Genomic DNA, 25938 nt, shown 5'->3' with positions numbered 1-25938 from the left:
TTTATGCTGTGAAACAGAGATGAACGTCGAGAGAACAATCTGCTTTCAGGGCCTCATTTTAGAAGCTGGTGGTGGCGGCAGACCTTCATTAATTGCAGAGCGTTCCGGCCGGGGTTGATATGGTTTCCATGGTTTTAAAGAATTCTTCTGAATACGTGTTTTTTTTGTCTTAAAGCTATGAAAATATGGTAGCGATGGCATAAAGAGCAGTCATTTGGACAGCGGCTAGTGCCTCAAATATGCATCTATAAATATGAGTCCTTCCACTGTCCAGCCTGTATCCCCGCCGCTCACTCGGTGACGACTGGGATGGTCTCCAGCACCCCATGACCATGATCAGGATAAAGAGTGATTAAAGGAAATCAGATGGATGGGTTACTGGGATGTTGTTGTCTGGGAAGCAAAATGTACAGTTGGCGTTTTGGGAAATTCCGTTGAAATGGAATGTTTGTGTCTGAGGATGAGAAAATGTGTCCAAATGACTGGACAGGAAAAGGATTAAACAGGAGGAGACATCCAGGAGAGACGGTTCCATTGTTGTCCTCCGGCGTCGTGACGGGGAAGCAGACCCACGCTGACCGTAATAAGGCTGGTCCTGCGTCTCCGCTGGGCCCGTCAGGACCAGCAGCCCTATGACCAGGCCGTCCCTCAGAACTCATCCTCATGCTTTTATTTTGCTGCAACCTGTCGTTTTTGAGCTGCGTTTGTTTGCTGCATTTTTAAAAGCAACACTGCTGCCGCCACCTCACTGGCCTTTTATCTTCCTTCATCTCAATTTTCTTGAACTGTTCTTGATCTAATTTAATGTTTTCTTTCTCTCCATCATTTCTCTACTTCCCCTCTCTTATTTCTCTTCCTCTCTTCCACAGGGTATCCTCCTCATCCTCATCCTCATCCTCCTCTCCTCCTTGTTTCCCAACCCTCCATCCCACCTCACAGAACCCGCTGCAGCATCCCTCCCTCTCTCCGCTCCACAGTGCACGCCTCATCCAGCTTTGGTCACAGACTCTCTACATTATTGAGAGGGAGCAGATCACTAATTCATGCCGGCTGAGTCTCGGGGGGGCTCGAGTGGAGCGTGTGGGAGCCTGTTGTGTCTCCGTGGACTTCCACCGCGGCTCGAACCGAGCCTTAATCGTGTCACACACAGGCTCCGTCTCCCCTCGCCCCCTCAGCCAAGGCCTCCCTCCCTACTGACTCCAGATCTCCCCCTCTGCTAAATCTGCACCTCATTCATTGATATCTCATCTAATTGCTGTTGCTCTGACCCCCTGGGATGTCCTAACAAGCCCCCACAGGGTAGTGTCTGCCTTGGCCTTTGTCGCAACATTTTCTGGTCCTTCCTGAACCGGCCGTTCATTAGCAGTCCTCATGCTGCAGCCCCAGCACTGTGTGTGTGTGTGTGTGTGTGTGTGTGGGTGGTTGAATCAGACAGGTATCACCAGTTACTACATTTGTTTTTCTGTCACGTTTTTGCCAGTTATTAAGGTCCTTTTTACTGATGTTTATTGAAACAGGAAACGTCAACCTGCAGGATTTATAGTCGCGACTTGACGTGAGAGTCGCCCACAGAGAGGAGAGCGAGCCAGAACGCTAAAGCTGGCCTCAGACAACAGAAATCTGGAAAAAAAAAGGCCAGAGTAGCTGGAGTGGATGTCAGGCCAGCGCAGGGCTGAACAGCTTTGTCTACTCTGAAAGAAGATTTTTTTTTTCCCGTTATTCTTTGACACGGCCGATGGAAAATCCACCATCCAGGTTAAAAACAGGGACGTTATTTCAGAGACGTCTATAAAAAACAGAACCAGCAACAAAAACACCTGTCGCACGCGTCATTGGGATGGCCAGCAGATCGTGGCTGAATAAAAGCAAACGTCTGAGGAATAGCACCTATTGCCGGTGTGGGCGCCGCTTTTAATGAGCCTCAGAACTCAATATGGACCCCTGTCTGACGCTGACGTGAAGACGCAGCGCAGACAAACAGCCGTGAGACCCAGCGATGCTCCGCCCAAGGTTAATGGGTCAAACGTGCTCTTCAGAACCTGGTTGTTGCTCACACTTTCCTCATTAGATCCATTTACAGAGAATTGCTTGATACAGGTGCTCTGATCTTCTCCTCGCCCCCTCTCGTGTATACTCCAGCGTGTTCTCTCCCTCTCTGGCAGCGCCGTGAATGCAGATATCCCCCTTTGAAGTGAGCGGGCGGACGTTATACACGTGTAAATACGCACGCGCCCCCGCGCGCACACTCTCCTGCTGTGTGAGCACACGCTCCTTTAATCAAATAAGGTGTTCAATCATTAATGTGTTCTTTAGAAGAGGCAGAGGCTGGATGTGCCAACAGTTACGACCCTGCAAACGTGCGCGGCGGAGCAATTTAAAGGGGGAGGGGCCCGCCGCCGTTTTGACAGAGGAAACGGCGCCTCCAGGTGAACGTTGGTAACTGGGCTCATGCATTATTCCCTCTCTCGTCGCAGGTGTGTGGAAATCATCGCCAAGGAAGGCAGAAGTCTGAAGGAGCTCTACCTGGTGTCCTGTAAAATCACCGACCACGGTAGGACGCTCTCTCTCTCTCTCCGTTCTTCTAACACGCCCACAGGTACCGTTGTGTTCCGAGACTCATCGCCGCCGCCGCCCCCCCCAAAGTTGCAGCAAAAGTGTTATTGACAATTATATGGAATTAGGTTTTGCTGGAAGAAGCGTTTAACTGCGTTGTTTTGAAGGCTGCAGCAGCAGCTCGGACCACTTTAGTGCTAAAGTCTCAAGAGTAAGATGCTGACGTCTGTTCAGCTAATTGCAGCATTGTTGTGTTGTAATTTTGCAAAGAGACGTTAGCTTTTATGTGTTTGTAATTAGTTTTTCCAAGCTAAAATATTTCATTACTAAGTAGACACCAGCTACTAGCTCGCCTGCTTTCTGCTTTACAGCGTGCACGACGTTATTTCCATCTTCAGAGTGCAGAGAGCTTGAAGAGTTTGGTGCCCGGGGCCCTTTGTGTGGGCCTGTAAAAGCCTGTTATATTATGTATCCTGTTTAAATAGTCTGAAGCATGTGTAAAATCCATCATTCAGGTGCATCGAGGGTGTTTTAAACAGTTCACACTCCGAATGCGAAGCGAGGTTCCCCTTGTAAACGGGTGATATTTGGAATATTTATAGCTGCGATTATGCCCGCTCCTTTCAGGATTGAGGTGCGTCTGTTCAGGGCACATGTAAACGGTGGCGCGTTATCAGAAAACATAGAGGTGACAATGTTTCCGTGGAAACGCATCACTTACTGAAAGCAGCATCTCCGATCATACAGCCTAACTTGGTCTCATGCACCAGGAACCCTTTTGATCTGTTTGGACACAATAATGCTTTTATTCCCCTCCAGCTAACACAATACCTGTGACCTGGAAAAACCATTCCCAAAACCTGGAATCATCATCATCAGAATGATTATCTCTTAAAATGTTCTATTTCACCTCATTCTGTTGAAGTGAGATTCTATATAATTCTAATCGGCCAATAATTAAATGATTGTGACCTGCTGTGGGTCAGGACTTATCTCACCCTCTCTATAATTAACCATAAACAGTGTTAAATGTTTGCTGTCTGTAATTATCTTACTGCATAATCACTGCTCATAGAGGAAAGTAGCACTTAGCCTGGCATATTTTCTTAATTGTGTGTGTGTGTCTCTGTGTGCGCATTCTGTACATGTTGCGCAGTGAGGTCCAAGAAATACATCTTACTAGCAAAGTGAGGACCTTTTGGTTGGCCTTCTCCTGAAATGGCTTTTTAAGGGTCAGGAGTAGGTTTTAAGGTTCATGTTACAGCTAGGTGGAGGTTAAGCTGCTGGGGAATGTCATTTGTCCATCAGAGTCCTCACAAATATAGAAGAGGTGTGTGTGTTTCAACCCAAACTCTGAAAGGGCATCGCAGTTTGCAGCTGATTGTGAATTACGACAATAATAATCTCCTCGACCTCTCTGACCCTGAACCTTAACTACATAGGTGTGAGCGTGCGTCCGCTGTGTTTGATTAATGAGCCGGAGATCACAGCGGTACATTAAACTGGGAACACGCACCACCCACCGGTATAACCAGCCCCCAACCCCCGATATCTGCATGTCACTCCAAGATGAATTGGCGATATCTGATCTTCTTCCTTCACTAATGACCCCTCTGGACTTTGTTGGCCGATGATTGGATCTGTGTGTGTGTGTGTGTGTGTGTGTGTGTGTGCGTGCGCTTGCTTTCAGGCATCTCTGTAGGATAGAGATGCCTGTTGTGGAGGCTCTGAGCTTGAACTAAATGATTGTGGATTTCCTGCTTCAGTCTTCAGATAAATTAAATAACTGAAATGAGATTTTACATCAGCCAAGCTAGCCTTGAACCCCCCCCCCATCCCTGTCCATCTCCTGTGCTAATTATCTTTATTAATGGCCTCTCTGAGTGCATTTGAGATGTCCGCTAGCCTCTTACGTTTGAGTGTTTGGTTCTTTTCCTCCCTGCACTCGCTTCCTGTGCCCCCATGGGGCTTTGAGGACACACATAAAGGAAGGGCTGGATGAAAGAAGGGAGAGAATGGCAACATGTAATTTTACTCTGAGTGCAGATGGTTTTTGCAGATTTTTTTTTTTTGAGTAGGAGAAAATACACTGGAAAACACTCAAGGACGGAGAACCCCCCCCCCAATGATTTTATTGAACGCTCTGTTTGTTTTCAGCAATTTGCTTTCATTTGTAAAAGAACATAAACTATAATTACCTTAAATTACATTCAGGCTGCATTGAAGAAACTACGATGACTCGCTAAGAACACCTGGATTCTTGAATCGAGCTGTTAAAGTTTGCACATTTTAGAAGAAATATGTTTTCATTTTTATGATTTTATGACTTATTTCAGCTACGGTTCCCCGTCCAGCGGGAGAGGAACTCATGAAAGGCAAGTCACGTGACCCGTGCTCACGTCGGACTGGACCCGTGTGTGTTTGGGGTCGGGGTGGTGAGCAGCGTGGCCCCACAGCACAGAGGATCCAGATTTAATTCCCTTGTTCAGGGTCCAAAGGGCCACTAAAACGTTAGTCTGAAACCAGATCTTGCTGAGAAACCCCCACCCAGTCCAGAGCCTTGAGCAAATTGGACCTTTACACCATCAAGAGGCCACACACACACACATTTACACACACACACACACGCATGGGCAGCAGCTCCACTGCATCTCCAGCACTCACCAAGACACACAGGATACCTTATCTTGTCTCTGGGAGCTCGTTCGCTTTATCCGGGGACAAAAACACCGGCCTTGGAGCCGTTCTTTACATATGGTAATTCCCTTTCATCCAGACACCTTCACTCGATCCCTTACCTTGTCAGTCACGGCTCCCGCGCACATCCGCGTGAATAAGAGGGGGCGGAGGACGGGAGAGTCGGATACCTGTGCGAATGAGGGGGAAGAAAAGCGGCACCTTTGCTCTACTTCTCGGCGCCTCCCGAGCAGATCCGCCAACAGAGCGCGGATTATTATGTGCAGACAGCGTTCGCTGGCGTCCCGAGCTGTCGATGGACATTAGATTGTCTTGGCTGAATCGACAGGGACGAATATGAGCCCCAAACAAACAGCAAATCCTGGCGTGCGCGACAACAAATGGAATTTGAGCAAACTTTATTAAATTAGATTTGATTTGGTTTCCACTCGAAGCAGGTTTCCACTCAGGTTCTCTGCGTCTTCCCTCCTGTTTATGACAGTTTATAGTTCCAAATATTCATTAAATTCTAAAGTTGCTCCAGCTCCGTTAAGTTGGATGTTTCTCCTGAATGTGTGTGTGTGTGTGTGTGTGTGTGTGTGTGTGTGTGTGTGTGTGTGTGTGATTCAGCTGTTGTGACGTGGGAACGACAGACCTGCAGATTGAGTTTCCTGCTTCCTCCATCTGTATTTACCCATCTGTCACCTCCCGAGATTATTCGAGACACTTTTTGCATCGTATTCTTTTATATTGATCACTCACTCATTGATCTTCTCACAGCTAATGTATGTCCACATTCTTGCTCTTCCCTCCTTCTTCCTCCCTCCTCCTCCTCCTCCTCCCTCCCTCCCTCCCTGCATCATTCAGCTCTTGCTTTTATCTGAGGTACTTTAGTCTAAGTGTACTGAACGTTGATAGATACGGTCCCCCCCCACCCCCCTCCTCCTCCACCAACCCTCAAAAATAAACCATTGTTGTGTGTGGTTTGACTGCTCTGTGTGTGTGTGTGTGTGTGTGTGTGTGTTTATTTGTCCTCACAGCTTTCCTTTGCCGCTGGGGAAATGTTGATAGTCACTCCCTGGAGTAACATCGTGCTTTTTACAAGGGGAGCATGAAAATGGCCAACACGACTCCGCTCCCGATTGAAATTCGAATTAGCCTCATGGCTGTTAACGCCACGCCAGTCACAATTAATGGTTATTGTTCTTTAGCATGGGTGGAATTAGCCTCCTTTAGCATTTGAGGGGTCAGGGAATCAGACAGTCCAGTGTGCGAGATTTGGTGGCACCTACTGGTGAGACTACAGATTACAGGGATCTTGTATGTTCTAAAAAGTGTATCAAAGCTAGGTTATAAGTCAAGTGTAATAGTAACAATTCCTTAAAAATGAAGGCGGTCCTGTCTTGCTCTTCCATTTCCTCCCCCTGCACGATTTTCTCCATCTTGTTTGTTTACCAGATTTTTATTCCTCGCCCACGGTGTGAAGTGCCGCGCAACATAATGTGATGTAAACTTGGATAGTGTAATAGCTTGTTTGCCCCTCTCTGTCTGACATTCGCTGTGTAAATAACGTAGCGCCTTAAAGCAGTCCATTAACATGCACAGAGTGATGCAGCAGATTTATGCTGGCTGTGTGGAGGAAAGCAAGTCGGTCTCCCACCCTTCCGTCTCCGTCTCCCCTCTGAATGTGGCGGGGGACAGACGCTATATCCGCCTTCATCATATCATGCTAATACCTTGGAAAGGAACTTAATCGGTGCTGTTGCTCCACAGCCACTCGCTTCGTGGTTGGTAAAAAAGAGACATTTTGTCTTTTGACGACAGTATAAAGTTTCAGGGAACAGCTGGCTAATTTGGACACATTCAGTAGGACGTAAACCCACGTTAATGGTAATAAATCCGTGTGAAGAGGTAGACTGAATGTTGCATCTGACGCAAGACGTTTGCAGACGAGGGGCTGCGGCAACAGTCACTAGCGCGCTGGCTAGTTAGCATCCCAGAGGTATCTGATCCATCTACCTGCAGGAGGAAGTTCATGTTCACTCACATTCTGTGGACGTGCGTGCTCAACATTTATAACTTTTAGTGGCGCTAATAGCTTTACATGCGCTTAAAGAGCACAGTTATTGAGAGTCGCAGACCAGACCAGCGACCTTTTGCCGTTTTGGCGCGGGCGGAGCAGCAAGCGGTACGTAAGCACAGCAGCACAGCATCACAGCAGCACAGCATCACAGCATCCCAGCAGCACAGTATCACAACATCACAGCAGCACAGCAGCACAGCATCACAGCAGCACAGCATCACACAGCAGCACAGTATCACAACATCACAGCAGCACAGCATCACAGCAGCACAGCAGCACAGTATCACAACATCACAGCAGCACAGTATAACAACATCACAGCAGCACAGCAGCACAGCATCACAGCATCACAGCAGCACAGCAGCACAGTATCACACATCACAGCAGCACAGTATAACAACATCACAGCAGCACAGCAGCACAGCATCACAGCAGCACAGCAGCACAGTATCACAGCATCACAGCAGCACAGCATCCCAGCAGCACAGCATCCCGGCAGCACAGCATCACAGCAGCACAGCATCACAGCATCCCAGCAGCACAGCATCCCAGCATCACAGCAGCACAGCATCCCAGCATCACAGCAGCACAGCATCACAGCATCCCAGCAGCACAGTATCACAACATCACAGCAGCACAGTATCACAGCATCACAGCATCCCAGCAGCACAGTATCACAGCAGCACAGTATCACAGCAGCACAGCATCACAGCATCCTTCTCTCCGGGGCGTGGCGAGATGGCGAGATGGCGAGAGTAACGTATGTGGCAGAGTGCTGCTGGGCGCAGGGAGGGCAAAGGCTCATAAAGGTTTGTTATTATCTCCGCAAATCAAGAGCTGCGGGGAAAACAAGCAGCGTTACGAGCGCAGAGCCGGACCCCAGCGCCGGCCCGCGTGACCGCCCGGAGACCCAAAAATACGACGCTAATATCTGTTGGGTGCCAGTACGGAGCGCAACTCACAGCTAATTTAAACACATTTCCTATTGGGTCTCGCTTGATTGGACAGTTAAAAGTCCCCTTGAAAGGGGGGGTTCAGTCCCGGGCTGGCGAGAGCATTCAGGGTTTGAAAGAAATTAAAAATGAGGCTGAAACTCTGTTAAATAGATTTGGATAAATAAAAAGTCCCTCATTGTTCCTTTGCTCGTACGAAAAGTACAAAAAAAAAACCTCATTCTGCGGAGCTAAAAAAAAAGAGAGCGACTGTTTCCCCTCATGTTTGGAAAGTTCATTAGATGTTACAGAGAGGGAGGAAACGCTCGAGGAGGCCAGGCCTGAGCCGAGGGGGGGCCGAGCGCTGCTCCGCCATAAGTACTCCTCCATAGGGCTCCAGTCGGATTCTTCATGGTATGTAGCCGAGTATATAAATTGAGATTGCCATTTCCTAACATCAGCCTGTGGCCGTATTTGCAGATTGGAGAGCTGTGCAAAGAGGCAGAAATTGAATTAGTTTCCATATATTGTCCCCTCCTCCGGCTAAGCCCTGTGGTCCAGCCACTGTTTGTCTTACGGCAGAGGAAAGTGACTTAAGGCTTAAGCTCTGAAAGCTGAGGCTTAGGCTGTCTACCATCTTACTGCTCTCTCTCTCTCTCTCTCTCCTCTCTCTCTCTCTCACACACACACACACACACACACACACACACACACACACACTTCTATGTTTAGGGTTTCCAGCATAAATGAACAGTATAGATGCACATTTTGATCTCATGCTAATATATCTTTCTTACCTCACACCATCAGATGTCTCTCTCTCTCTCTCTCTCTCTCTCTCTCCTCTCTCTCTCTCTCTTCTCTCTCTCTCTCTCTATCTGACTGTCTCACTCTCTGGCTGTCTCTCTGTCTCTGTGACTGACTGTCTGTCTCTCACTCTCTCTCTCTCTCTGACACACTCTCTCTGACACACACACACACACACACACACACACACACACACACACACACACACTCTCTCTCTCTGTCATTCCACTTCCACTCAAGCCTCTGTTCTTTTTAGGCTGACGTGTACGGAGCAGAAGGATTGACATGAGGATAGTTAAACACTTACATGTAAAAGTATCCTCCTTTAGAACAGCGCGTGCACGTGCACGTGTGTGTGAGAGAGAGAGTGACAGGGGTGTGGTCACACCCTGGATGGCAGCATCAGGTTAACAGCCCCTCCGATGATGCTGGGGCAGGAGCGACCTGCTGCTCCGTGTCTTCCGCTCGTCTCCTCGTCCTCCTCTGTCTCCTTCATCAGAGACGCAGCCTCCTCTGGGTTCCTGCTGTTAAAAATGATCGGATCAGAACCGGATCAGCTCCGCTGCTGCTCCGCCGGCGAGCCTGAGAGCTACTTGTGCAACCCGCGGTTCAAACCGTTCCTCTCCGTTTTTTCCACACTCCTCCTCTCCGTGGCTCTTCATCTCCTCCCTCGTCCTCCTCCTCCTCGTCAGGTGTGAATGGAGCTGCCTCGTAGGTTACGTGGGTGTTGATGTGTGACAGGATGTGGGAGTGTTTCATCGTCCGTGTTGATTCTTCCTGCTTTAGGTTGATTTTTCCCAATCCTGCCAGCAGCCTTCAGCCATTGCATCACTTTACACAGCGAGTGCAGACACGTGCAACACAAACGCCCATTGAAGTGTTAAATGTGAAAGGTTAACAATTAAAAAGTGCAGCTTTTTGCTTCCCTCCACGTCTAACTTCAAGGGGAAAACTTTCTTAAGTCCCAAAGGTCGTTCCCTCTCTTGGTTTTTGCATGTGTATATTTGAGATAGCATCGGCGCTAATCCCCTGCAAGGTCAGTACTTGTGTCGGACAATTTTCCCCCACTGTTTATTCATCCTTCCCGCTGATGTCATTTCCTCCTGCTGGCACCAAACTTTGACCTGTCATTTACCACCCATAGCTTGAATGTTTCGGTCCTCCCTGGAATTCGCCGTCCGGGAGAATATCCCCGTCTTTATCTCGGTGGGATTCCTTCGCTCCGAGGAAGGTTACTAATGTATCTAAATCCAAACTGCATTTGCGCTTAAAGGTCACTTTTCATTTGCTTCCCTAATATCATCTTTCATCTCCTTCCCCCCCCCCCCTCCATAATCATTTTTCACCGGTTCCTGAAGTTTCCTGGGCTTCTGTGGTCCGGTTTGATGTCACGCCTCCTTTTCCACCTTGAGCGCCGCTGTTTCCTGGGAACGCTGACAGGAAATCTCTCTGATGCCTAATGAAACGGTCATGTTTCGGCAGCTTAGCGTACGATCCTCAGAGGTGTTTTCCGTCTGTTCCCTCAACGTCACGCCGTCAGCGGCCCCGATAAAGGCGACCAGGACTCCTGCCATTACTGCGCGTGTGCACGTGCCTTTAGCGAGTCATGCTTCTTTAAACTTTAAAGGCCGTGCGAGCTCGTGGCGTTGGCTGTGATTTACGCGCACGACACGTGCGCTCCATTCCGCCGGCGTCTGTTCTGCGTATCCTGTAGGATTATTTAGCTTTCCGCTTGTTGTTTGAGCCTCTGCAGCGTAAGAATGAAGTTCAAACAACAAAGGCTGCTGAGCCGGATTCATTCTTTTCTTTCGTTGCTGTTTACAGTGTTTGAGTTCATGCTTTTAAGCCCTTTAGCAACAAGCACGACGCGTCACACGGGAGGTCATGTGGTCGTCGCTGGGCCCGTCAGTCCCGGAGCGGAGCAAAACGTCCGGGGGAATTAGCAATTTTCAGAATCTTGATGACAACATAACAAACGTACGGTCATTAAACTGGAAGTAAAACTACCAGGAATTACAAGTCAGGTCTGTAGCCTGCTAATTTGACACGTGCCGCCTGCTTACTTCAAAGGTAGCTTTTATTGGCCGCTCATTTAGTGAGAGACTGAGACTCCCGGACGCACAGACCTGCATGAAGTGTGCAAATGCAGTAAAGCTGATATGATAACATCGTATATAAGTTGTTTTAATGAGGCGAGCGTGGCGGCAGGCCAGCAGGGACCCCGCTCGGACACGCGGTAGAATCCTGCTGCTTACATTAATGTTTCATCGCCTGAAACAAACATAAAACACACGTACAGTAAAAAATAATCACCATCTCAGCAAAGCGCCACAGTAAATAGTTAATTACGTTACTAGAGAATGAATTTTCTCCGTTAGGCTGCTCAGTTAGCTCAGATTGTTACTTTAACATTGACAAAGCAATACAGTATTTTAATTAACTGCCCCAAAACAGATCAGATGAGCTATTTCAGAAGACTTCAGGCTACATTTAAATAACCCCAACCTCTAAGTCCAGGATAGCAAATGGAAATGTAGATAGGAGGTTATTAATTAAACTCCCAGGGCTTATATAGAGTAGACCGTTAACTATGTGCTCGAGTTAATTCAGTTTTAAAATAATAAAAATAAGATTTGCCTAAATATGAATTGGTATTCAGAAAAGATCTCTTTTTGTATCATTCGCATGAAGGGAATCAAAACTCTCTGACATTTGAATGTCATTTAATGTTAAATGTATCTGGTTCATTAATCGCTCATCATTAATAATACAATTTCACAGAATTCTGGACATTAATCAGTACAGCACTGGAAATTAGCTCCAACTGCTAGAGAGAAGTATAAAAATGTAGCATTTAGCTATGCTAATAGTGCTCTCCAGGGGTGATTGATAGTGGTCACCTTAATGATCCAGTGTAGAGGTGATGTTTGAGGTCCTCGGGACACGGCGCGCTCAGCACATCCACAAACGTCCTCTTTACATATTTGACTATTTCTTTGTCCTGTCCTCGTCCTCATTTACATGGGAACGTTCATCAGAGGTGTGTTGGTGGAGGGCAGCGTTGTGCGTCCCCACAGAAGGGTGTGATGCCTGTTGGAAGGGTTCAGATTCAGGGTTTCACACGTGTGCAGATGGAGCGTTTATCTGCTGTTGCTACGTTGTCTCGTACGACGAAGTGATTGGTCTGTTTAATTAACTCGGTTAGAATCACTAGCTAGCATGACGACGTGACCTTCAAACACCCGTTCACCAGCGTAACCTGAAGTCTAATCAAAGACTGATTTGCACAATCCATAGACGAATGACGTCACCGTGACAACACCGCCGGTCATGGCTGAGCTCGCCGTTCCACAAAGACGGTCTTTCAGGTTCTGAGTTTCGGCAGGAAACAGCTGTTACAGGGTCCATTTTACTGTTTATTACTTCTTATTAGTCTGCACACACTCCCCCCCCGGGATGCTTAACATAAACACACGCCTGCAGAGACGCGCCGAAATGGCCGTGGGGATCCAGACGTGCACGTTCGCCCCGGGGAGCTCCAGTAAACACTGTTTTGTGTTTAGCACTTGATCATAAATGAGGTTTTCCTTCCCCCCCGCCACCATCTGTGGTCCCAGCGCAGGTGATGTATGGAAATTATAGTTCCTGCACCAGTTCATTAGCACCGTATTCAGCGAGATGCCGCTGTAGCTCCAATCGTGCACGTACCTTTTGCTCTTTCTCTCTCATGATTCAGGTGCTGAGCCCATGGCTCTGACCGGTCTCTCGGCACCCAACAAAGCAGAACGCGCAACTCCGTCACGACGCCAAGCGCATTTTATCAGCACAATCAGACGTGTCTGAGCGGCCTTGGCTTCTCCGTGGCGCCTGCGTGCGCATCGCTAAAGTAGAATTAGTGGAAATAGAGGCATAAATTTGAAATATATGCAGAACGCAGGCCAAGCATGAAGTACAACTCTTTCCCGCAATCACTCCGGCGCTCCCTCTCCCGCTCCTGCTTATTATTCCCAGACTACAGTCGGTTGCTAAGTGTCGGTGCTGCTGTGTACCTGCGTGCGCGCCACGAGGAAGGGAGTGACAGGAAGACAGATTGCTGACCATTCCGAAACATGACGTCCTAATCGGCTCGCCTGTTAATTAAGAGACTTTATTGAAATGTTCCTGTGACCAGGAAAGCGGGGGGGGGAAGGGGGGGACTTAATGAATGGAGTGCTACGTGCACGCAGGGCGGGGGTGCCCGTGGGGGCTGGGCAGGGGCAATAAAGGAAAACAGTTTAAAGCTGCGTTTTTCATTTCATCTCAAGCCTGCGTTTACAGTCGGCCGTTAAAGGAACAGAGGGTTCCTGCGTCTGCAGTCGTGTCGGGACGCACAAGACGGTGAAATCCGGGTGAGAGCTCACGATCAAAGGGCCGACGGGAGTCGGAACGCGTTCCAGAAATGTCACCCTTTGATTGTTTGCATCAACAACCAACCTTTGCTGTCTGGCGCGTGTTCGCCTTTACCTTCCTAATGTGGTTCTTCTAGACTGAGGCTGGAAGGGTTTTTTTATTTTATTTTTTTAAATACCTCCAGAGATTTCGTGGTGACACTCGTGAGCACACGTCACTGGAAAATATGATAAACGTTCACCATATGTGAAAAATGTGTGTGTGTGTGTGAAGAGATGGGGTTTGCATGTGTGATCTTGCACCATTACTCATCTCATGTCCGCCTTCACCCATAATAATTTTATATATAATATATATTATATCATATATAATATCATTTATTTATTTGTCTGTTTTCTTGCTAGCATTAGCGAGAGCCAACGCTCGTTTCGCTCCTCAACACGCGGCACCGAGTGCAGGTTTCTTCCTCACATGCTGATGTTGGAATGTGGAGTCAACCCCCCATCCCCGCCCCCCCCCCCCGGAGCTCTATTATGGGATCATATCTGATAATTAGAGTGTGGTTGTGTGAGTTTGACAGTGGTTGAAGACGTTTAAAGTTAATAGCAAATATCTGCTGACTCATCCGTCCCTTCTCTGTCTCTCTGTACTTGGACAGAGGGACAGTTTGGCTGTTTCCGAAACCACCCCCTGTACCCTACATAGTGCACTCAATAGTGTGGACGGCATTTTGAAATAGTGTCCGAAATGTTAGTGAGCATCGCTGTACCCTATGTAGTGGACTCAATGTGGACTTACAAATGTATGTATTGTCTGCTGTTTGTTTCACATTTCATACTAAAGCGTCAAATTCTTTCACTTTAGCCGTAAATGACGCCGTTGTCCGAATACTAACTTTAAATTGAGTGCGCTACGTAGTTCACTCAATCCATGCCCCCCATGTAGTGAGTAGTGAATAGGGAACGAGAGTGTGGTTTCGGAAACAGCCTTTGTGTTCGTTCCGTCTCTTTATGGGGTCCTTTCGTTGATGGGGTGTGTTGGACCTCCACAGATGTTCTCCTGCCCTCGTGGCCTCCAGGTGCTGCTCTGCTTCCTGAAAACGCCAGAAAAGCCGGTAAAATGGCGTCTGTTGCTGAAACGTATCTTTAATCTCGCGGCATTTCATTTTAAATGAGCTTCTGATGTCGGAAAAGTTCTAACACTTTTAGCCTTTAGTGGCCCTCCAGTTGGAGGGCCGCGGGGAGCTAGGCCTCCACCGACTTCCTCCGCCACTTTTGTAACATCAAGACAGGTTTCCCCTCCCCCGAGCGGCGTTACAGATGCGGTGCCTAACCAGATACAGCTCTCCAAGGCCCTGAATCTAAAAAGGCTTGGCAAGTGTGTCAAGGATAGTCCCCCACTAGTTAATCCAAGGCCATCAAATGCAGCAATCTTCTGCAGAGAGGTCTGATTCCACGGGCTGCGTGCCCACTGTTGTGCAGCTTTTATTAAATGGCGTTCTGTCAAGTTCCACCACCAGCTGCCAGGAGCCCGTTCTAATGGAGGGCTTGAGGAGAGATTGGTTCTGACCAGCATTTCCTAAGGGGAGACAGGTGCCAACATCCAGTGATAAGTGGAGTTGCTGGTGGTTCTTGACACTATTTCAAACAAGCTGTTAAAGCTTTTGGGCAGGGTCCCCCTTTTTTTGCAGTCCCCGCAGCCACTTCTGAATAGCTCTGAGCAACAGGGACCTTTCTTCACATTCTGTCCACCCTCTTTTTGTAAGCAGCTCAGAGACAGACCCCCTTTTAAATGTAGCTTTAAAATAGTTTAACTGGCTGTAATCACCAACTCCGCCCCCCCACGCTCTTCATCGTTGCGTCGTGGCGAGATGCTGAGCGCTCGAGTGCTGCGAGTGAGCGATTAGACGCGTCTCTGTCAATAATTTCATCAAAACGGAATATTTTCAGTCAGTTTTTAATCTGACTGTCAACAAAGTCAAAGTTGGACAAAAAAACCCATCAAAGTTGTTTGCGGCCTTCCTCCCTTCGCTCCCGCTGATGCGCACAATTAGCATGATGTAATCGAATTATCTGAGGTTCTGTCTTTCCAAGGGCTCGTTCACGGCCAGCCGTCAGCCGCTCCTCATGGCTGCGGCAGATGGAGGACGTGGAGGATGCTGACTGACAGACCAGGGACGGGGTGACAAACAAGCCCCATCCTGCACGCCGGCTATCGATTTTAGCTCAGAGGTCTCTGTCTGATACGGCGGCACTCAGGGTCGGAGAGTGAGACGCAGAAAAAGACGGGCCCGGCGTGGCCGGGCACTGGCTGGGATTCGTCCCGCAGAGTGCACGAAAATGCTTCCGTTTTTTTAATCCGGGGACTTTCCTGAGACATTTAGCTTAAATCCGTTGTGGACCGCCGCAGCGCTAAACCAAGAGGTCGCGAGGAAGGGGGTGACAGGAAGACAGATTGCTGACCATTCCGAAACATGAAGTCCTAATCGGCTCGCCTGTTAATTAAGAGACTTTATTGAAATGTTCCTGTGACCAGGAAAGCGTGCTCCTTTTTTTTACGTGCTCCTCTGTAGCACGTAAAACCTTGAACTGCGTGATTTTCCCGCCGTGGCAGGAAGCCCCGCCCTCGACCGCCGAGACTTTGCTTCGGCTCCTGGAGGGAAGTGGAATTTTGAGGACCAATTAGGGACCCGCGCTGCTGCTTCCATTCGACTCCTCCTTCAACCCTAATGAGCAACGGTCCCGGTTCCAGTGTAAACACGGGATCCTCCCCGCCGTCTGGCCCGTGACGGCGCTGCGCCCTGGTCCAGGATCAGCCCTACTTTTGTTGGCTCTCTGCCGCTCAGGCCGGCTTTCTTTTCTCTACCTGACAGCGTCTCTTCTGACTCAACGACAGATTCCATTTCCATCTCCGGTGCTCGGCGGCGCGCGGCTCTCTCGTTACCTCGGACCGCTTCGGTCCGTCTGACGGCCGCGCCCTCTTCCGCCGCCAGCCTGCCTCATATATGTGCATATTAGAGCAGAAAATGCACCCGCGTTTGTGAAAAATAGGCGTGCTGCAACGTTTGTCCTCTGTTTATCGCCGCGGCAAATCCCTCCTTACCTTGTTAGCGAGCGGACGGCGCGCCCGAGCGGTCCCGTGCGGCGCCGGTTGATCGGATCCGTGGGACGAGCCGCTGGATAAACTCTGGCAGTAGTGCGGACAGCACTTTTTAATGGAAGTGACCGTGATGAGTGAGGCTGATGAGATGCGATTGGATTGCATTTGTGAAGCACTGATGGTAGCATTATTTTATGGAAGCCGTTTTACTGCACCTTGGAGCGGCGCCAAATTGGTGCCTTAACACAGGGAGTTACAGCCCGACGTCCTGGACTTAGACTTGCGTGTCCGAGGCAGGGAGGAGGGGCGCAGCCTTTTATGCACTTTAACGGGGGAAAAAGTCAGATATAAGTGAATTCCCATACAGTTTGATGTATGGGGCTGTTTGTGATGCGCCCAGTCTAATTTAATCAAAAGTGGCTGTATTTCACATTCAAAGCTGACATGGATGAGCTGGTTTTTAAACAAATTAGATGCCGAGCTCATCTGGACAGTCCAGGAAATGTGCTTTACGCTGGTATAAGCATCTGCTGCATAAATGGATGGACCCGTGGCTGCTCTCCGCCAGCAAACAAATCCCAGCGCGGGCGGATCCTGTCACACGGGCTTCCTGATGCAGACGGCAACTTTGCCAAAGTGAATCCCGGGTTTCAGTTCCATTCTGTTAGAACAGCGCGGAGGAAACGCTGGCCTGCGTGAGATCGATACCAAGCCTTTCTGCTGTTTCCCCCGGTGAGACCGCCATGTTCTGATCCGAACCTCCTGGCCCACGGGCTCAGAGAGGGCCGTGCACGTGTAAACACAGCACAGGTCTTCAGTGGGTTCAGTCGGGAGTAGATGGATGCATCCCTGCGATTGCATTATGATTGTTATTATTGTCGTTCCTCCTTGGTATTTTGCACCTGATCAGTTAATATTCTCTCCTCTGCGTAAATTATGGGATGCGTGTAACAATCCTTCACTGGGTCACACATAAATAATCACCCGAATTAGATTCTCTCTGTTGAGTTTGACCTTGACGATGACCGGAAATGGGGAAAAAAAACAACAACAACCTCACACTCGCAATCAATGAAGTCCTGATTGTTTGTAATTAGATTCCCCATTTAGCGTTCCCCCCCGCGACCTTCTGACCTCTACTCGCCTCTCTGAAAGAGATGGAGATGAGTTTATCCTGAGAGAGGAAGCATACGTGTGGTACCCAGCAGAACTTCAGCGGTTCCTCTCCTGGAGAACCGGAGCAGAATTGTTCCTGACAGTCAGATGGTCCAGACCAACATTTTCCAAAGATAAAGGTCCGGACCCACCAGAGGTCTGACCTTATCAATAGCCAGGGCTCATCCATCAAAAGGCCCTCCCTGTCGCCATGAGCAACAAGGCTGCACTCTTCCCTCCCTCCCTCCCTCCTCATTCCTTCCCTCCATCTCTGAATTGTTGCTCCGAGGTCCACCGTTCCGCCCCCGTGTCCTTTCCACCCCCCCACATAAATAGCCGGTTTTTTTTTGTCTCGGGGGGTGAATTTGTATCCATCAGGATGTTTGTTTATCCATCATGCGAGAGACAACAGTGGCTGAATTTGATTAATGGAGGCGGACTGATGCTGGCTCAGCTTTGACGAGGCAGATTGCATTGATTGCTAAAGGGGAGACATCTGTAAAAACAGTTGGATTAGTCTCCTGGGAAATAACTGCTTCTCAGCTATGACATTTCCAAGTTTCAAGACATTTTCGCCCCTTTAAAAAAGGCCTTTCCAGGCTGACTTCAGTGTAACTTTAGCCTCGGCGTCTTCGAGCGTCTTGTCTTCTCTCTGTCAGCCAGGTTTTATCTACTTTCATTTATTTTCCTTCTCTCTTTCCTTCCACCATATTTCTTTTCCCACAGTTGGCCTGCGAGATCAAGTTTAACATCGCATCCATCACGCATGATCACACAGGAGTTGTACTCGTGTGCATGAAAATTCACCACAGTAAACGTTTGTGTGTGTGTGTGTGTGTGTGTGTGCAGCAGATCCTCTGCTTTCTTGATGAATTATGCATGATTGTCAGGGGATTAAGACCTGGAACTCATTGCCTGAATCTTGAAACTGGATCAGAAAAAGAGCGCTATGTTTTTCCATTAAAACAGTGCAGAACGATATCACCGTTTACCAGATCCTAGTCAAAAGGATGTGACAAATATTCAATTTGCCGAGCTTTATAATCTCTCCTGGGAGAGTCAGAGACTCATGTGATATGTCAATGAGTTGGCTAGCATGGTGAGATTGTAAACTTTACGTTTTAATATACGCAACAAAAGATGATATTCTTGTGTTTTTAGGAGATTTCCTCCCAATGGTCTCCAACAGATCAGTAGAGAGGCCACCGTTTAGCCAGAAAATGGCGTACGATCGTTTCTGAGGCTCAGTTTGAAGACGTTACCTGAGCAGTTTGCAGCCCGTCGTGCGTCCGACTGCGTTCGACCGCCCCGCGCGGCGCCGGCTCTGTCTGGGATTCGCGCTCCCCCAGCAGTCAGATCTGCACCAACGAGAGGAGACACTTTGGACAAGTTAAACAGTGATAAATCTGCCTGTCAGTATAATTTAAACGGCGGCCGCTACCTTCTGTCGATGTCGTGTCATATCTCCGCCCCGTAGGGCTCATATTGTCGGCCGCGTGGCTTCGGCAGGAGCGAGGGATGATGAAAGAGTGAGGGGGGGGTGACAGGCTTAACTGGAGGAGGAAAAGGAACGAGCTTTGATTAATTGCTTCAGAGGCGGTTGTGAAGGGAGACGTGAGCGCGAGCAGGTTTGCGTGCACGTGTGCGTGTGTGTTATTATTGGCTGTTGGCAGCGACACTCATTCATGAGCTGGTATCAGGCTGCAAACGTGGCCGATGTTGATGTTGCAACAGATACAAGGTTGTGTTTTTAGGTTTCCTTCGCTTCAGAAGGCTGGTGGGGCTAAACAAAGGTTTCATTAGCAACGCTGCCATAGAAATACATCCCTTTGACGGTCGTACAGCGCACATCATGTTGATAGGAATGTTGTTGATAGGAATCCCAAACGTGGCCATCAAGGACTTTCGATGGCGAGACATTTGCGCGGAGGTGCTAATATTTCAATAGCCTGTGTTCCGATGGTCTTCTGTGGTTTTCCCAGGTCTCCTCAGAGGCATTAGAACTCTGCTTGTCATTTTTGCTGCACGTTAACATACGAGCAAACCTCCGCGTTTTAAATTTCCTCTGTTTGCCTTTAATTAATGATTGGGCCTCAGCTCAGCCTGCCACTCCGATCCTGGAGAAGAAAACATCATTTTTATTAAACAATCCCCATATTCTGTGCAATTATTGTGGTCCATTACTACACACACACACAGGATAATTGGTTATTATGTTCTGCTAGCAGCACTCAGACCAGGTTTTTTTTCCCTGTTTTTAACTTTCTGACTCATGGAGGTGAGTCTGTTTAAAGAGTTTTGTTTCCCTCCAGTGCACATTTTGCCAAGTTGGCTGCCGCACTTCCAATTGAGCTCCGCAGAGAAACTTTAAATAAGGGGTTTTTTTTCGTAACATATAGCACACACTCTCTGTATGCTAGCATTATTAAAATCATTGGTGCGTGTGTGTGTGTATTGGTGTGTGGGAGTGTGGGTGAGTGTGTGTGTGGGTGAGACGACAGCCTCCTGGATCAAAACCTTCACACTCCAACAGTTTGTACCCACTTCAGCCTCCAGATCTTCAGGGTTACACGTTTATTCTCATTTGTTCCTGGGTGTAAATTTGAACTTTGACCCCTGGGATGGCACGCCAGGGCCTGGCCTCCACAGCACCGTGTCATTCTGTAAAAATGGAGACGTCGCCATGCTGAGTTTTGGACTCCTTTCTGTGGCAACGACTTTTATGCTAGGAAACGGCAGTGGGACTGGAGCAAAGCCATTAGCATCGCGGGAGCGTTGCTGAGTGCCTGTAACTGGTCCTCTGATGAAGTCTAAATATTTTTCTCAGTCGTCAGCGTCAATAAACCGTTTCACTCTCTCCTGATTGAAATGGAACTTTGCAGAATTTCAATTTTTCAGCTTCATTTGATAACTGGAACCACCATCACAGCTGCCATCACTCCCCCCCCCCCGTATGTGATTGCCAAATGGATAATTGCAATCAGACGCTAAACAAGGGCAAATTGCGACTCTGCTCCGCAATATTGTGGGCGTGTTCCTTCGTAATATCATTAGCGCGCTATCTTCTGAGATGAGCCCGTTCGCGGGTTGCAAGCGATGCTTAATTCACAATGATGATGCCATCATCCACTCAGCGTGTCACACAGTGTTTGGAAGAAAAGGAGCCGTTAAAAGCTACTTCATAATAACGCGGAGTAGACGAGGCGGGGGAGAGCTGCGAGTGTTCTCCTCGCGCGTTACCCCCGGCTTGTCTGGGGATGAACGATTAATTGAAATTTAATCACAGTCACGGAGGCGGAGGGCAAAGACGGCGCTTCATTCCGGACCTCATGACTGATCAGGTGCTAATTCCTGTATAAATCACACATGAATCAGGCGGCGTCCCGTGACAGTCACGCTCTCTGCCTGCCAATCGCCGCGCAGGCGTGCAGCGGCCGAGCAGGCCGACCTCGAGACGGTCCGAAAGAGGAAGTAGATCTGAGCCTGTGGATTTCATGGAACCTCTTTAGTACCCTTATAATGTAAAGGTCACGGGGTCAGAGCCCTCGTCGGAAGGCCAATCTTCTGGCTCCACGTCCGTGTTACTTCTCGCTGCTGTGAAACTTTTTGTGCGAATCTTTTTTTTTTGTGGGCGAATTTTCTCTCAGAGAGAAATTTTGACTTCAGAATAGCTGTAATGAGTCCGCGGCGATGCTGGCGAACGACAGGCAATTACGATTAAATACTTTAGACGGAAATAATTCTTCTCTTGCTCATTTAGAATAATAAATCTTTCAGTCTCATTGTCGCGCCGTGGCGTGATTGTTTCAAAATTACCGACGCCGAGTCACGCTTGACGTACCTGTCGGGGAAAACAGCCTGGTTAGATTTTCAGCCGATTTTCCGCCACTTCCCGGCACGCCGGTTGTCAGAAGGAACCTTAATTTTTGAAGTCATTTGCATTCGAATGAAAGTCTGGCTTCTAGTTTCCAACATTTCGTGTTTCACAGAAAATTTCAGTTCTTTCTTATTTATTGTTAACGGCCCAAAATTGGCAGCGAGATCTCAGTCAGGACGAATGTGTCCAGCAGCAGGACGAGAGGACGGACGTCTCATCTGGGTTCCTTTGTGGAGCTCCTGCTGCTGGACCTGCGTCTGCTCCGGCTGGATGTTCCGGCTCACAGGCAGAGGGAATTAGTGGGAGACAGCAGCAGATAATTGAACCTTTTAACCCGAAGGACGGTTTCACGCCCCGGACGTAAATCCCTCCGCCGATCCTGACGCGTGAACGCAGCTGAACTCTTCCCTCGCAGGTGTCCCGTCTCCCTCACCGTCTTACGGAAATGTTTGCTTCAGTCTGATTTTGTATCTTGTGGATCTCTGGAGCTGCAGTTGTGTCAGAGAAGGACCCCCACCTGTATAGAGAACATAGTGCACTGTCAGGTATGTCAGGGTGAGATGTTCTAGCGTATTAATCCACACTCGTCCTCAGGTCCCCGGGGTTCCTTCTCAAGTGATCAGAGACGTGAGACCTGAGGTGATATTTGTGTTTGATGGTGAGCTGAGCAGACAGCTCCGCTCTTTCTGCTCATTCGCATCTGTTGAATTAGGTGTAAACATTATTCCCAGCGGGGAAACGGGAGTCAAGTAGTCGGCTTCATTCATGGAGACGCTTGGAAAAAATAAATCTGCTTAGTTGGATTTTATCTTTTTTTATTCCTAGCACACCTCACTTCCTTCAAAAACAATTGTTTTTGGGGGGGAATTTGTGTCTTTTGTGAACAATATTCCATCAGAAAAGCATCTTTGGAAACAAAAAGAAGTTCATTTTAAAAAGTAGGTAAAGTCTGACCAAAGGACGGTCTGTTATCTGTTGTCTTCCCATTTCTTCCTCAATGTGTGTCCTAATGTGTGTACTTATGCTAGCTTGTATCTGTGTCTGTGAGCCCATTTACGGGACCATAAAGGTCCGATAACTGGAGGTAATTGGATAATAATGGGGTCCGACACATTTACACCCACCTCGGATATGCAGCAGTTAATAAACCCTGGTTTACATGTTCCACAGTACGTACGAGTGGCATGAAGCAGGACCCATTTTCTACAATTATTTATTTTTACGCATGTAAAAAACCTCAAAGAATCAAATTATCAGGTGTGCAGGTGTGTTAATCCGATTTCTCTCAATCAGATAACTGCTTGTTATCACATTATGCTACTAACGCGATCAATGGAATAATCTGATAACTGATACAAGCACGAGCTTTGGTTGGCTTTGATCAGCTAAAATTCTAATATCTGATAAATAAAGATGTAGAAATGGTTTTTTTAAATGTTTTTTCCCTCCATAGTTGCGACCCAGGTGGTCTCCACATGTCCTTGAGGTCACAGTCAGAGGTTGAGCAACTAAAGACACAGTTCAGGACACAAACCTCCAACCATGGGTGGGGGTAAAAAAAAGTGGTTGGGTAAAAGAAGAGGAGTAAAAAAGAGTTGAGTGTGTGTGTGTGTGTGGGGGGGGGGGGGTGTAGTTGGTGTGACTGGTGTCTGCCCTGGGCTGCAGCCTGAAACACTAAAGGTGGATGACTATGACATCATAAATCAATGTTTGGAGTGTACACGACACCCCCACACAGATGACCTCCCACCGGGATGTTAAACACAGCGCCGACGGGCGCCGACCCCAGCCGTAAAGGGGTGAAAGGTCAGAGGGGGGCTGACAGTGACCCTGAGCACAGGAACATCCTTTACAGAGAAAGAGGGGAAAGAAGATGGGGGGGGGGGCAAACATTAAAGGGAGGCGGGAAGGAGGAGGCTCCAAAGTAAATGTGGAGAGGAAGGAAGATGAGATGATGAGCAAAGCAGGAGCAGAAACGACAGTCAGCAACATTTAACTCTGATACTCGGGTGGTTTCTCGGCACATTACAACCCCCCCCCCCCAGGTATTTAGACAAATTCATTATTTAAAGAACAGCCCAGTTTGCCACACATGCGCCTCACCTCCCGGGGAGAGGGCGTCCTGCCTTTTTATGAGGCAACACCGCAGTAAATAGAGCAAAACCCCCCCAAAAGCAGCTCCTTAAACTGTCGTTGTGTATTTAAGAGCACTTATCAATTTCATAGACGCCGTCGTCCTGAGTAAAAGCTGATTTATTTGGTGCGCGTTTGTTAGCCATAAGGTTAAGGTTCGCCATAAACTGGGAAAAGGCGTTTGAGCCGCCGCCAGGTATTGATCACAGATACAGTGCAGGCTCAGGAACAGGTACGTGTGTGTGTGTGTGTGTGTGTGTGTTTCCTCTGTAAAGTGTGTGTTACGCACCAGTAATGAGGCATGAGGGGCGATTTGAGTTACGGCCAGTTATTGATCAGAAAACCTCCCGGAATTAAAACTTTGTTAAAGAGCTTTTGGTGAGAGCGGCGCCCGTGTTAAAGACAGAGGAATTGAGGTTTATTTTCAGCTCTGAATGTGAGCAAAGTGCCCAATTAACCGCCGCCGTTGGCCGTGCTCGGCTTCTGTTTGATCCCCCCCACCGGCACCGAATCCTGTTTCAATCTGACCGCCTCGGCGCCTCCTTCCATCACAAAGCTGCGAAAAGGAAACCAGAAGAAGTGCCTCTTTCCCCCCCAAGACGGGTTTTCATTAAGAGCGGCGGCGGCTGTCATGGTGCGTTAACCTGGACTCTGTTGTGAGACCAGCGAGTCGTCCTCCGGATCTTAATACGCGTGATGTAAGAGCTCCGTTTCTTGCTCTGGATCCAATAGTAGCGTGTAATTACCTTTAAGACCTGCTCCCTATGCTGCCGGATTAGCCCTAATCCATAACCAAAGCCATAACTGTAACTGCACTCCTGTTAATTCCGGTCGGAAGAATGCGACACGCAGGATGTCCTCGTCTCCACCGACACTCCCCTCCTCTTCCTCACTTCTGCTCCTCCTCTTCCTCACTTCTGCTCCTCCTCTTCCTCACTTCTGCTCGTCTTCCTCCTCACGTCTGCTCCTCTTCCTCCTCACTTCTACTCCTCCTCTTCCTCCTCACTTCTGCTCGCTCCTCCTCTTCCTCCTCACTTCTGCTCCTCCTCTTCCTTACTTCTGCTCCTCTTCCTCCTCACTCTGCTCCTCTTCCTCCTCACTTCTACTCCTCCTCTTCCTCCTCCTCACTTCTGCTCCTCTCCTCCTCACTTCTGCTCCTCTCTTCCTCACTTCTGCTCCTCCTCTCCTCACTTCTGCTCCTCTTCTCCTCACTTCTGCTCCTCCTCTTCCTCCTCACTTCTGCTCACTCCTCCTCTTCCTCCTCACTTCTGCTCCTCATCTCCCTCACTTCTGCTCCTCCTCTTCCTCACTTCTGCTCCTCCTCTTCCTCACTTCTGCTCCTCTTCCTACTCACTTCTGCTCCTCATCTCCCTCACTTCTGCTCCTCTTCCTCCTCACTTCTGCTCGCTCCTCCTCTTCTCCTCACTTCTGCTCCTCCTCTTCCTCACTTCTGCTCCTCTCCTCCTCACTTCTGCTCCTCCTCTTCCTCACTTCTGCTCCTCCTCTTCCTCCTCACTTCTGCTCGCTCCTCTCTTCCTCCTCACTTCTGCTCCTCCTCTTCCTCACTTCTGCTCCTCTTCCTCCTCACTTCTGCTCCTCCTCTTCCTCCTCACTTCTGCTCGCTCCTCCTCTTCCTCCTCACTTCTGCTCCTCATCTCCCTCACTTCTGCTCCTCCTCTCCTCACTTCTGCTCCTCTCTTCCTCACTTCTGCTCCACTTCCTACTCACTTCTGCTCCTCATCTCCCTCACTTCTGCTCCTCTTCCTCCTCACTTCTGCTCGCTCCTCCTCTTCCTCCTCACTTCTGCTCCTCCTCTTCCTCACTTCTGCTCCTCTTCCTGCTCACTTCTGCTCCTCCTCGTCCTCACTTCTGCTCCTCCTTTTCCTCACTTCTGCTCCTCTTCCTCCTCACTTCTGCTACTCTCTCACCTTCAGATTATTAATTTGACCTTCCTCCGTATGTGAAGGCATCTGGGACGTGATAATGGGGGAAAGCGACGTGCTGCGGAATGTTGCTCTCTTTTTCGGACATTTTCTTCCAGGATTTTTTTTTTTTTTTTGGTAAAATTGAATTATATGTGAAAACTAGCAGGAAAAGATACATTTAAACTTCATGGGTTTGGCTTTTTAAACGATTATTCCATCCCCCTCTCTAATTGGGGTCTCCGGTGGTCCGGGGACGTGCATGTGTGAATTCTGCTTATTCTGCATATTGAGTGACGACATTTGTGCATC

General features: G+C 48.5%; 1 protein-coding gene and 1 long non-coding RNA gene across 4 annotated transcripts in view; one reads left to right on the top strand and one right to left on the bottom strand.

The window, feature by feature from the left end:
* Positions 1–25938, top strand: part of fbxl17 (F-box and leucine-rich repeat protein 17) — a 129527-nt gene that overhangs the window by 87454 nt on the left and 16135 nt on the right. For all 3 annotated transcript variants that reach the window (XR_008950457.1, XM_057031964.1, XM_057031963.1), the window contains exon 9: positions 2475–2551. Coding sequence is in view for 2 of the 3 variants with exons in the window: in XM_057031964.1 (XP_056887944.1) it covers positions 2475–2551 (77 nt within the window). In the remaining variant the exon portion in view is untranslated. The remainder of the gene's footprint in view (positions 1–2474; positions 2552–25938) is intronic.
* LOC130525330 (uncharacterized) lies at positions 15931–18349 on the bottom strand. Its single transcript, XR_008950461.1, has 2 exons — positions 16543–18349; positions 15931–16433 (listed from the first exon to the last, which is right to left on the bottom strand). It is a non-coding gene; the product is annotated as an uncharacterized LOC130525330 (long non-coding RNA).

The sequence above is a fragment of the Takifugu flavidus genome, chromosome 5 (genome assembly GCF_003711565.1).
Source record: "Takifugu flavidus isolate HTHZ2018 chromosome 5, ASM371156v2, whole genome shotgun sequence".
Taxonomy (NCBI): domain Eukaryota; kingdom Metazoa; phylum Chordata; class Actinopteri; order Tetraodontiformes; family Tetraodontidae; genus Takifugu; species Takifugu flavidus.
This window is presented reverse-complemented; position numbering and strand designations above follow the sequence as displayed.